Raw genomic sequence first — 14,537 nt, forward strand, 5'->3', positions numbered from 1 at the left:
AAAGAATAGCATTTGTTTTCTAATAAAACGTGAATTTTTCCTGAAAATTCTGTAACACTTTATAAGAATAGAAACAGTAAAATAAATCAATATAGTGAATTCAACAAATAATATTGTTAACTGGAAAAGCAATTCTATACCAAAACAAGTAACTACTTTCAAAGATCTAGAGAATTATGAAATGAAATTAACTACAAAATTCATGTAACATCATTACAGCATATAATTTAATATTTTAAAGTTAACCAAGAGATATTTTAGAATCTCGAAGTTTACTAAGAATAGTATTTCAAATGTCAATTATTATGTTGTGGATGTTTGAAAATATAACTTCTATTAAATGCTCTTCTATTGAATTGAATACTAAATAGATTTTACTATATAAAACAAGAATGCAGACAGTGAGGCAAAAGCAGAATGATTTATTGTGTCAATTATAATTCAACAAAATACATCAACTAACAAATATGTATTTTCTAACTATATGAAAATAACAGTGTAAAATAAAAAATTAACTACAAAATAAATTACATCTCCTAAATAGAGAAATTTCCTACAAATAACCACATATGAATATTTATAATAAGAGTGTGGAGGTTCATTTAAGAGTATGCTGTCATATTAATATGTTAAAGCCCAGAAGAATCCCCCCTTTTTTGTTACAATATGACAGCCTGTACATTTTCTGATAATATTCACATGAAACTATCACATAACAATATTCAGAATAGATTTAAAAGAACTAAACATAATTTTATCAATGAAAAATACTACATGCATACTGAGCATCCACAGTATTAGTCATTTTAATATGAGAGCAATTTGTATTAAGATGGCTATAACTGGATACATTTTTCTGATAAAAAGAATGTGACCCAGAAACAGTGTTAAAGATGTTTATCTGCTAAAATATCTTCCAGCACATTGTTTTAATTACAATAACTTAATTGAAAAAAATTCCAAGGAATAAAGAATTTAGCTAGTGAATACAGCACTAAAATGCTTATATATATTTTCTTTCTGATATTTTAGTAGTACGTTTTAGAACCTCCACAAATCTTGAAAAAGCACTACTTTGAATATATTGTGTTCACACACATGACATTCTTGATGTTGCCAAGGATATACATGAATAAAGTTATATGCCAAAAGTCATATTCTACAAAGTATATATTTTCATCTTTTAATCACTTATTTTGCTCAACACTATTTTTTTCTACTTTATATTAACATAAAATTTTAAATTATGAGCTTGGAAACAACAACTCTATAAAGTTTTCTCTTCTTTGTATTTCCAAAGAGAAATAAGGAATATACAAGAATTTAGAAAGAATGATTGATTACAACATATCTAATAGTTGAATATCTATTTTTTTAAAAAATGTTTCTGTTGTTTAGTGTACCAAAAAAAAATAAATGTTGAGAACAACCTATATTTATCTTTAGAATATAACTTATATTCATCAAATATTTTGGATACAAAACATTTTTTTACATTTTGGTTAAGAATTACTAAATTATCTCTTAGTCCATATATGTGATAATGCATTAATCTAAGAAAACATCTCACCTCCCATTTTGTATTGTTTGTAGCTAAATAATTCTGTGTAGGTTATAAGGGTTGCAGTTAAAAATAGAATAAAAGAATGAACAGAACTGGTCACTAGAAGAAGTACCTTGTGCTCTCTTGAACAAACAACAGCACATAATTTAGAAGACAAGAATTCACAAGCCAAGTCAATGTTTATATAAGCATTTTAGGGGTAAGCCTCCATCATTCAAAATGTTTGTTACAGAAAACATCCATAATCACACAGCATGGAAAATTTCTCTTACATATCTTTTAATTCCTGTAACATTTTCATATGTCTGAAACAAATTGAGCTATTTCAGTCTCATAAGTTTGAGCCCAATTCCAATTCATCAAATTGAGAATGGTGGCAATTAATTCTCTAACAAATAGCGGTATATTTTATTTGGGGAAACAGATAGAAAAAAAAAATGGCCAAGAAACTTAGTTACTACATAGATGATCTCACATAGTTTGACATGGGTGTTACTTTCCTATGAAGGCTAATAAAGACCTCTGAAATACATTCAAGATGAGTAATAAATCAAAAAGACAGATCTTTTCAAACTTATAGACAATGAGCGCTCGTACCTGTGCATGAATGTACATATACCCCTACATCTAACTTTCTGAATATTTCTCTATCCAGACTCAACCTTTGTAAGGAAAAAATAAAAAAATGAAGCGAGCCCTAGAAAAATATATTCCAGTGTTTGATCATACTTTACAATGAATTCATCTCTCCTTTAAAATGTTTAGTGCTAATGACATACTCATTTAAAAAAACTAAATCCCCCATGGAGTACGTAAGATATTAACAAAATCTTCATCATTTCCTATTCCTATACTTAGACCTTCATAGTAATCTTCAAATTCACCATATGACACTTCATCAGACTTGTTGCAGGCATCTTTTAATGTTTCTAGAAATGATGATTTGATTTGTTCCTCTGTGAAATGGCCTGTAAAATAGTACTGACTATGTAACAATCTCTTTAAAAGTACAGGAAAATGACTGATGATGGTAAAGAAATACTTAATTATCTTATAAAATCTTTTCAACAATTTGAAATCATATGTCAAACTACCATCTAATTTATTTAGACATTTTCATGATGAACTAATATCATGGTGGTGACTTTAGTACACATTTGAGGTATGCTTTTTTTTAATTAAAAGAAATCCCACTAAACGTCTAAGTTTTGCTTTGTCTTGTGCACCTGAAACTAATAAAAAAAAAAAAAAGAAAGAAATCCCACGATCTATTTATTAAATGATGTCATTGGATATATTGAAGAATGATAGGCATATAGAGTTAACTCTTCCCTAAAACTTGAGCAAATAGCAATTCGGGGATTTTTTTTTAATATAAACCATGAAAAGTGAACTTTAATTTTCCAATTCCACCTATAAATATATAATCAAGTTTTTCCCCCCAGTAGGAATATAGAATTTTTTTTTTACTTACACATTTATCTTTTATATCCCTCACATTGTGTGAACCCCCCTCCTCCATCTACTAACCCTCTGACATCGCACAGAGCCATCACATTTCCACTGTCTCTATTCCTAATGCTGTACTCCGCTTCTTGTAAGTACATACATATACACACATATATATGTATATATGTATATATATATATATATATATATATATATATATATATATATATACACATACACACACACACATACATATACATACAAACTTGTAATTGACATTCATTATTGTTCAGCTTCAGGTGTACAGTGCAGTGATCAGGCATCTACATCATCCCTGAGGTGGTCTCCCTAATGAGACAAGTGTCCATCGGATACCCTACAAAATCTTTACAACATTATTGATTACGCTCCCCAAATTAATTTTCAGAACCCTGTGGCCATCTTGTGGTTACTGACTATTTTCTAATCCTCTCACCTTCCCCCTTATCCCCACCCACCTCCCATCTAGCAACCTTGTTTTTATGTTTTAAACTTCTGATAGGGTGTATCCTATATGTATAGGAAAAATAATAGTTATTACTGTAGATATTTTTATATTTCTTAATATTTTAGAGGACTTAGTTTCATTTCCATTAGAAATAAAGAAAGAACAGAAAAAAGTAAATAATTTCAAAGATTTACAGCCTGTTAACACAGTAATACAATGTGTGAAGGGTGTCTCTACTTTCAGGCATTGGTTATTTTATGAATCAGTTACTCATTATTGCAGCTAAAAGATATTACTGCAAACACAGAATTCAGAGACTTCTGAAAATTTTTGCTGGAAGACCTTACACTAGATTAAATCATTATATTTTAATATCTGATATTAAGTAGGCTATTTCCACTGGGTCATGTTAAATATGATTGACTTTATTCTATAGGAAAATGCTATTGAGAATAATGTATATTAAAAAAATTGTAAGTTTGTTATTTCAACTTACAATTTTTAATATGTTTAGTTTGTTATTTAAAGAGAGAACATAAAATAATCTTTAGTTTTTTACTTAAAGAGAGAACATAAAATATGATTCATCCCTTTTAAAATTTTTTTGATTTTTTAATTCAGAAATAAAACAATAAGTAGTTTTAATCATATTATGGTCAGTTAGAGAGAAGGAGTGACCTCTTAAATATACTATTTTTTTGGGGAAGCTTTCATTGACCACCCTAAATGTAGGTACTCCAACGCAGAACTCATCTCATTAATCTGCCACTCCCTTCACCTCCCCCACCCCCATCCTCACTGTCTGTGCACTGATTTACTCCCAGGATCCTAGAATAGAACAGGAAAAAAGACATTCATTAATTTTTTAATAAGAAAAGAAAATTAAGAGATAAAAGGAAGCTATAGAAAAGATGGTCAGATAATACTCAAAGAAAAGAAACAGAAGCTCACATATAAAGGCAGAAAAGGGGTCAGAAAAATCTATGGGACTCTATAAATCATTTTAAAGTCACGTTGCATTTTAAAATAACAAACTTAAATGGGGATACCACCTTAATTGTCTAACAGGGTCGGCAAAATTAGGGTAAGAGTTGGATCTTTTTCAAACACCAGAAGTTCTCTAATGATCTTAGATAATTATTCATTTTAAAGTGCCTATCAAAGTAAAGGAAATATCTGCTTTGAATAGCAAAATGTTTTAAAACATATGTGAGAAATAGAGATGAGGCGATCATTTAAAAAAAAACAGGTTGAATTAACAAGGACTGAATAATTATGTTATACAGAATTGGTAATAAAAAACAAATAAGTGACTTTGTAATTGAATGTTAGTCAAGGATAAACATTAATCAAGATCTAATCTATATAAAAATATATACCTGCAGGCAAAAGAGAGTTCCCCATTTACCATCCATAGTTTTGAATAAATTTTAACACTACTTTTTCTAAGAAAAACATTTTTAATTTAAATTTATTTTCAAATATTCAAGAATTTTATACTTCTTTTGCCTCCCCCACCAAGTAAATACCTACCTACTATCATTTGTAACTAATCTTTCTTTTGCTCCTCTTAGAGAGCAAAGTATTTTAAACATTAGATTTCTAATACTGTTAAACAGAAAAACATTTGATAAATCCCATTTCCATTAAAGCTGAAAATACTTTTTAAAATAAATTATTCAAACAAAGTAAAAAGAAAATATTTTCTGTAGTTAAATTACATGTGATATAAAAGTCTTAATATGAATTTAATTCGATGGGCATGTGAATAGATTATAATTTATAATCATAGATAACAAAAAAGGGTTTCTAGCTTTTTTTTTTTTTTTTTTAAGAAAAACAGTAATAGGGTTTCCTCTTAAGATTGTTGACCTTGCTAGCTTATCTTCCTTAATGTGAATGCAAAGACAAGGTATGCAATTTCTTAAACAAAGGATTATCCAACAACAAAAACAAAACTCTCACCAATTCAATGACACAAAAAATTGAAGCTCCTTAAACAACTTAATTAAGATTAGAGAGGAGAAGACAGAATAAAATACAAGGTAATAAAATCACCTAATTTTGAAATAAGTAAATCATCTTGTTCGTATATTTAGTATCACTAATTAGAGAAAAAAAGCAGAGAATGACATGGATTTTAAGGAAAAGATATACTAAATATAACTAAATAATACTAGAAATTCTCTACGGCAACTGTAGTTCATTTAAAATCATTAATAAGCAAATTAAACTATTTTGACCTGAAACAGATTATTAAAAATTGGGAAGACAGTGATGATTAGCATTAATTTACATACAAATTCTATTTTTTCACTTCACAGTTAAAATTAATAAATCATTTACAAGGGTTAATAACAATAAACCAAAATAATTACAGTATATCTTATTTTAATATTTAAAAAGGAAAATTCTAGAATAATAATATTCTATAGTATTAAACATAGCAAATAAAATTAGAAACTATTCATTAAATATAAATAATAAATGGTCAATAAATATACAAAAATATGTTTAAACTCCCTAATAATGAGGAAAATGCAAATTAATTTTTTTTTAACATATTAGATTGGCAAAAATCTGAGGTGAAATTAATTCTCTAACAAATGGCAGTATAATCTGGTATAGCCATCTTACACAGCAATTTGGAAGAATTAATCAAAACTGGAAATACAGATATTCTAGGTCTTAATATTACCCCAAGGAAACAGCAGAAAATGGGTCTAAGGAATCACAAATAAGCATACTCATTGCTTCACTGGTTGAACATCAATAATTAGAAATTAAAAGTCTTCCAATAGAAGTGACAACAGACACCACAGAAATACAAAAAAATTTAAGAAATTACTATGAGCAACTATATGTCAACAAATTTGAAAATCTGGAAGAAATGGACAATTTTCTAGAAGCATACGGCCTTCCAAGGCTAACTCAACAAGAAACGGAAAACCTGAATAGACTGATTACCACCAGGGAAATTGAATCAGTAACCAACAATCTCCCAATAAACAAAAGCCCTGGACCAGACGGCTTTACAGGCGAATTTTATAAAACATTCAAAAAAGAATTATCACCTATTCTCCTCAAGTTCTTCCAAAAAATCGAGAAAAAGGGAAGGCTCCCAAACACTTTTTATAAGGCCACTATCACCCTGATCCCAAAATCAGACAAAGACACTACAAAAAAAAGAAAACTAGATATCTCTAATGCACATAGATGCAAAAGTCCTCAACAAAATATTAGCGAACAGAATTCAGCAATATATTAAAAAGATCATACACCATGATCAAGTGGGATTCATTTCTGGGATGCAAGGGTGGTTCAACATCCACAAATCAATTAATGTGATACACCACATTAACAAAATGAAAAATAAAAATCATATAATCGTATCAACAGATGCAGAAGAAGCATTTGACAAAATCCAGCAGCCATTTATAAATTTTGGAACTACAGTTATAAATTTTGTAACTATATACATATAGTTACAAGAAGCGGAGTATAGCATTAGGAATAGAGACAGTGGAAATGTAATGGCTGTGTTCAATGTCAGAGGGATAGTTAATGGGGCGATGGGGGTTGACACTGTGAGGGATATAAATGATAAATGTCTAACTATTACCTTGTTTTGTGTACCTGAACTAATTTTTAAAAAGTCTTCCAATAGGAGACTAGCTAAGTAAATTATGGTATACTGATTTTTAAAAAGAATAACATGCAGTAGATAAAATAAAATGGCACAATGTGGATTAACATAAAAAGAGCTCCTAAACATAGTTTGAGTGTAAAAAGCAAACTGACATATGTTTAGCAAAACTTTCATGAAAAGAGTCTTCAAAAATGTATTAGATATTTATACTATATACACAGCTATGAAAATCCATAAAGACTGAAATATATATATATATATATATATATATATATATATATATATATATTAAATAATAGTAATATTTAATTGTTACCTCTGTAGAGGGAAATGTAATGAAAAGAGGGTAGTTACTGGGGCCAAATGCTTTCTTTATAATAAGAATTTATTTATAAATCAATTATGTAAAAATTAAAGTCAGAAGAAATATAGTAGGTAATGAATCTGTAGAATTACACTGAGATATTTTCTATATCCTCAAATTTTCATAGACATATGTATTTTCATTATATGTATAGCTCCAGCACTAGAGAAAGACATTCATTCCCTCATTCTGCTTTAAATCTTCGAGTATAGTAAGCACATTCAGTAAAACTAATTTGGAGAACTTGCACACGTAATTATCTGTTCTCTATTCTGTTCTTTCTAACTCAAATTCCTCACTATTTCCTCAATAGAAAACAAAAGTACAATCTCGATTATAAACATCAAAGAAAAAATAAGTACAGACAATAGACCAAAGAATTTTTAAACGAAGAAGGTAAAAAAGCTACCACTTTTCTGATTTAAAAAAAACAATAATTGCTTATTCCTCCCTTAATGGCTTCAGGTCCACAATATCAATTAATATTATTTGAAGATACTACTTTTATTAGCTAATATTTTAGAAATCTAATGTATTTTGACTCATAATTACCTGAAATTACTTGAGGATGTTTCTTTGCACAATAACATTTTCTTATGTCTATAATAGGTACACTGCCCATTTTGTTGAAATCCAGTTTCATAAAGGCCTAAAGAAAGAAAGAAATGCTATTTTTTTCTATGAAATCAGTAGACATGAGATCCTCATTTTCTTTTCTGCAGTAGGTTATCTATAGACTCTAAACAAGACAGTTTAAAAATACTACACTGGTGTACAGTAGGGGGCGTCATGAATACAAAGAAGAATGATATTGGAGCAAGATATTAGGTGTCAACCCATGGTAGTTGGCAGCAATTCAACTCCAATAGGAATCCCCAATTTGGGGTGTGGTGCAGAAGGAAACTTTACCCAGTACCAACAGCTCAGTTGTGATACAGCATGGCTGTGAGAACAGCATGGCTGTGAGACCAGCATGGCTGTGGAACAACTCAATAGCCTTACAGCTCACTTTTGAAACAGCGGGCTGTGGAACAGCATAGCTGCAAAGTGGCCCTCAGGTGAGGCAGCCCCTGGGTGAGGTTAGCCACCAGTGAGGCAACTCGCTCAGTTCTGTCCCAGTCCGCTCTGCTCTGGTCCTAGGAGATGTCTTCAGTTTTTCAAGTCCAGCTGGGGAAATGCAGTCTTCAACCTTTGGTGGAAAAGGAAAGCCCACTCCCTGAGCCAGAGGGGAGCTAACTTTCAGAGAGAGACATCCCCTCTGCTGGTCACTGATTGGTTCATCCTCATGCAAATGAGGACTCCAAATGTTTACAGTTTGATTGACCTAGAAAGCACTGCGGTGCCTGATTGGTCAGAATGGAGCTGCTCTGATTGGTCAGTGAATATGCTAATGAGTATATAGCTGTGCAGCTCCATCTGGGCAGGGAAAGTCTCAGTCCTATTGGTTGAAATACCATTCCAAGAATTTCTTTATAAGGGCTGGCTCAGAAAGCAGGAATACAGTGCAAGCAGTTAATGCAGTGCAGGTTTCTCCCTGAAGTGTGGTTTGCGTGAGAGGCCCCGGTTTAGAAATGGCTGCTGGTCTCTGTTTTTAAATTTGAGCCCAGTTAGCCATTAGGAGCCATTCTTAGTGGGTATCTTCTTTTGGGGGGTCGACATAGGTAACCTGCACTCAAGTATTATTAGTTCTACCACTTTCTAGCACCCTGACCTTGGTAAAGTAACCTAACCTCTGTTATCCTGGCTTTCCTCCTCTGCACACTGAAGGGTTGGGTAAAAAAACTTCTCAGGTAACTTCCAGATCTAGGATTCACATAAAACTGGTAAATGTCCAGGATAAATGACCAGGGCTATTTTGTTTCCAAAGTGAACTTCCAAATATTCCATCACTAAAATCAATGAGAAAGTGAAATAACTTTTTAAATGGATTTTGTTACTGTATTTGCTGAAATTTAAGGTAACTTTGAAATGCTAGTTGTTTTATTGTTCCTCTAATTCAATGCAGCTCTGAGTATAATACCATAAAATATTTAATTAGAAATGGGAGTGGGTACATAGAAACACACAAATGATCCAAAACAACATCCCACATTTTCAGAAGAGTCAAAACTGGAATCAAGTTTGTTTATCCACAGTGTGTTCACAGAAATATGGTACCTGCTAGGGGCTGAGCTGTGTACCCTACAATTCATGTGTTAAAGCCCCAGTATCTCATAATGTGACTGTATTTGGAGATAGAGCCTTTACAGAGGTAATTAAGTTAAAATGGAATCATTAGGGTGGGCCCTAATCCAATATGACTGGTGTCCATAAAAGAAGCAGAGATTAGGACACAGACAACACACACTGAGGGATGACCAGGTGAACACGCAGGGAGAAGACCATTACACGCCAAGGAGAGAAGCCTCAGGAGAAACCAAACCTGCTGACACCTTGATCTTGGACTTCTAGCTTCCAGAATTTTGAGACAATAAATTTCTATTTAAGCCACCCAGTCTGTGGTACTTGTTATGGCAGCCCTAGCAAACTAATAGGATAGTTTGTAACTCTTTTGTCCTCTATTCCCAGTACCAAGATTTATGAAAGAGACAAACCTTCAATTTCAGTTTCTATTTCTGATACTCAAACCTATCACCAGGATATGTAAAGTACGAATAAATTCAAATTTATAAATACTATTAGGAGAATTTTTTTGATATTTTCTATTTAAGATTTATACTTGATATAATTGTTAATACTACTCTATACACAGTACTAGACACACGTATGTTTTATATTAGGTACATAAACGAAAGAAAAAGAAAACTACATTGCTCAAAAGTATGCTCTAAAAATGGCTACCAGAACCAGAGTAGTTTCCTATAAAAATCAGGGTTCCTATTTTTAATTCTAATTTAATATGATCATTTTAATCTTCATTTTAACACTTAGCATACATATTACAAAAACCCGGAAACTATCTTAGTCTTCCTAAGATAACATGTATTGAGCCTTGACCTTGGGAAAGCCGCAAACTACGAATTTTACATGTATTATCGCATTCAATCCTTATACCAGCTCTATCAGATAAGAAACTGAGGCTCGGGGATATTTAAAAATACATATAGTCACACAGCTATATCACATAGTCATATATGGAGCCAGCAATTTATGAAACTAGTAATTTGTAAACCAAAATTTAATTTCAGATTTGATTTTCCTTTCATAATATTTTTCTAAAACATATGCATAAATTATTTAGCTTTATCCTGGAAGAGTATTTGTATTTGCTTGTTTGTGTTTTACTAAAATCAAAATACATTACAGGCAAAGGGATTTAAAACATTTTCGATGGTAATTCATTAAAGTTTTAAAATAATGAACCTAATAATCTATTAAAAGTAACTATTTGAAAAATTATTTCACAAAGTTACCTTTCGAACAAATGATTTCCTGTATTCATTCATTTCACCGATAACGGCACGTTTGAATTCTCCGTAGTCAACCTTGCCATCGCCATTGTCATTCAGAATTAGCCATGAAGACTCAAAATTCTAGAAATAATCACACAGAACCACTGTTACACCTTTAAGCTGCATATGACCAAAACGTAATAATATTTGTTAACATCTTTTGCAGTCCTAGACAAGGTAGAGAACTTAAGAAATTCCAAAAAGTCACATATTCCTTAATTAGACCCAGGTTGGTGATACTTATATTCTTATTTTATAATGACTTAATTTTGCTTATCATTGCGCGGGCAATCTCCTGTGATATCATGCGGGAAAACAAAAACACGGAATATTATTTTAAATATATGAGCAAAAGGGGAAGTTTACTCATTTTTATAATATATGTTCTCCCTATGTTAGATGCATTAGGTAATATTGTTTAGTTTTTATTCTTGAATCTAATCATAAAAATTTAACAAATCAACCAAAAAAAGGAAGTATTATGATGATGCGGAAAGAGTACTAGACTGGCACAGATTATCTGCGTTCTAGTTTTATCTCAGTTATTAATTACCTGTGTGATGTGGATAAAGACACCAAGGTTTCTAAATGTCTGTTGCTGTTTTTGTTTTGTTTTCTTTTGTTTTGTTGTATGAAAGGAAGAAGTCAAGTTAGATAACCCATAGTATGTGTCATCAGGTGGGCCATAAGATTAAATGTTGCAAAAAACACAAAAGACAGGTACGTCACAACAATAATACAGATTTTATAGTTGATAAGGTGTATTCCCATGTAATTTTCGTATTTGAGCTTCAAAGCAACTCTGACTATAGGTATTCTCTCTGGATTGTCCAGGCAGAGCCTACCAATTTGAAAAGTGAAAAGACCTCTTCAAGGTCATATAGTTCATAGTAAAGTTGGACTTGAACCTATAGCTCATAAATTCAATTTCTGGTGTTACTTCCACAAAATACACTCTATCTTGTGACGAGACGCTTTGAAGCAAAAGAGAAGAATGCAAGAGGATTCTTAATCTGAAAGTCTTGAGGTACACGGGTTTCCAATTCATATACTTTTAGAATAAAATCCAAACTTCTTAGCATGGCATGCAAGGCTTTAATGTAACAGCCCCTGCTAGGCTTGTTTCTCTCCGTTGTTCTTTTTTCCTTCCTTCCATTTCTCTATCCATCTAAACGAATACATTGTGTATTTGTTCAACACCTGCTATACACCAGGTTTTATTCAAGGTATTAGAAAGAGAGCAGAAAACTGGAAGCACCCTGGGTCCTGTCCTCATGGGGCTTACATTCTACTTGCAGGAATAGCCAGATGATACTTACAAAGTGGCTCAAGAAAATAAAATGGGTAAATAGTAGAGAGAGGACCAGGGACCAGATGGGGTGTTCCTTTAGACAGAGGTACAGGGCAGTATTCTTAGTAGAGAAAGCGCAGCCTGAATGACGAGAAAACTGAGCCATGCAAAGGTCTAGCAGGAATTACTCACAGAGGGAACAGTATGTGTGAAGGCTCTGGGTGTGGGGGGATGAGGGGATGAGCCATTTACAATTCCTGGACAGGCCTCACTCCTAGTCCTCTCAGTGCCTTCACATGTGCTTCTCCCCTTCATGAACTATCCATTATCTGATCCACACTCCTCCTCCCCTCTTCTCTGCTTATTTCTTCATGCTTTAAAAGTCAGCTTGGATATATCCTCTTCCAGGAATTAATTATTCTATCATCTTCCCTCTCTTTCCCCATCACCTGGCTTGGAATTTATCCCACGAGTTCTGTAAGCATTCTCTACGTAACAGATATATTATTTTGTAATCACATATTTCTATGCTTTGATCATGAAGACTTTAGAGTACGGAATATATCTTCTTCAAACTGAGAACGATGGCTGGTTAATATACTCTTAATGTATGCATGATAGAGGAATGAATGTTGAAACTTTAAAAATCAACATGACTTGTTACCTGCTGGCTTAACACTAATAATAAGGCATAAAGAAGAAAACGGAGACCAATGAACTACTAAAATTTCAGTAGATAAAGTGAAAAGTATCACCTAAAAATAATACATCATACACTGCAGTGAAATATCTGTAGTACATACCTTTTCGGACACCTCTAAGTGAAATACATTTAGAGCTTGCTTAAAATCTGCCTTATCTAGAAGTCCACTTCCTTCTTTGTCCAATTGTCGAAAGTATTTTCCCAATCCAGTGTAAATACGGACACCTCTTTTATGTAGCTGTTCTTTTAACTCATCTGTTTAGGAAGAAGAGAGATGGAAACTAATAACAGTTCCTATTCACAAATGTATCAAATCGCAAATGTCTTTCTTGTTAGAAAATTAAAGTTGATGTAACTGATATAAGAAATATCAATCATATGTATGACTGACAAAACATTTTTGGAAAATAGAATGCTTTTAACAAAGAGGGTTATATATAAAACTACATGTAAATACAGCAGAACTATAGCACCACTGTGTGGTGGAAGAGTTATATATTACATACAGAAAAACGATGTTACACTTTATCAGCATGAAAATGACCTAAATGCTACAAATAAAATGTTATTTTCTAGGCATCCTCCTCTTCCAATAATCCCACCTCTTTCTTCTGTCTTTGCTGTTACCAACTGAATTACAAAATTGACACCTGGCCAGTCATTCAATAATTATCAGTTCAAAATTTCTGAAATAGTTTGCATCTTCAAATTATAACTTATATGTTAAATAGCATCACAGCTTTGAAGTGCTGTCCTAACCTTACACAGGTAAACTAACTCTTTCTTCCAGGAATTCATCAGAGGTTATATTCTCTGGCGCCTAGCATTCTCTTTGTGAGGCAGTGATTTCATTTAATGCAGTTTGGGCCATCTTAAGAATACACAGAGAACTTTACTAAAGTAGTTACTAAATACAATTCGTTAGAGGAAGTAAATGTCACTAGATACAATAGTGAAAAATACTATATTGACCATGATAAAATAAACTATTTATTAACAGTGACATCAAGAATATTTGAGAATTCAAATATCAATTCCAGATAACTTTTCAATGTTTCTAGCCCGCTTATAATATTTAAATAATAAACCAGGTTTTATCAAAATTCATAAATTATATGTTGATTTTTGTGGTTACTTGTTTAATGACTTTCTCCCTTCCAGACTATGAAATTCAACAAAGAATTGATTATTTGAGCCTACTGTACTATAGTGGTTACAAGTATCTAAAGCCTACATATATTTCATTTATTACCTACAACTCTAGAAAGCTAATAAAACAGGTTATTTTCCTCACTTTAGAGATGAAGAAAGAGGTGCAAGAGATTTACACAAAGTCATATGTCTACTGAACGACAGAGTCCAAACATGAAAAGTCCAGCATCTTTGCTTTTATGCTAGGGCTGCCACAAATCTCTTTAGGATATAACCTAATGCATAAGACAAATATTATATTACAAAATTGGCTACATTTTATTCAGTTCATAAATAAAACCCGTATTATATAGTTTTTTCTAAAATTGTAAAATTCATACCGTGTTTCCCCGAAAATAAGACCTATAGCGGGACAATCAGCTCTAA

General features: G+C 31.9%; 1 protein-coding gene across 3 annotated transcripts in view; it reads right to left on the reverse strand.

Moving 5' to 3' along the window:
* Positions 1-406: 406 nt before the first annotated feature.
* Positions 407-14,537, reverse strand: part of CAPS2 (calcyphosine 2) — a 43,221-nt gene continuing 29,090 nt past the window's right edge. For all 3 annotated transcript variants that reach the window (XM_074325405.2, XM_074325403.2, XM_074325406.2), the window contains 4 exons: positions 13,060-13,214; positions 10,927-11,046; positions 8,066-8,162; positions 407-2,532 (listed from right to left, as the gene is read on the reverse strand). In XM_074325405.2, the coding sequence (XP_074181506.2) occupies positions 2,357-2,532; positions 8,066-8,162; positions 10,927-11,046; positions 13,060-13,214 (548 nt within the window). In that variant the 3' untranslated portion in view covers positions 407-2,356. The remainder of the gene's footprint in view (positions 2,533-8,065; positions 8,163-10,926; positions 11,047-13,059; positions 13,215-14,537) is intronic.

Source organism: Rhinolophus sinicus, chromosome 1 (assembly GCF_057876585.1).
Source record: "Rhinolophus sinicus isolate RSI-liver-muscle chromosome 1, RSI-T2T, whole genome shotgun sequence".
Taxonomy (NCBI): domain Eukaryota; kingdom Metazoa; phylum Chordata; class Mammalia; order Chiroptera; family Rhinolophidae; genus Rhinolophus; species Rhinolophus sinicus.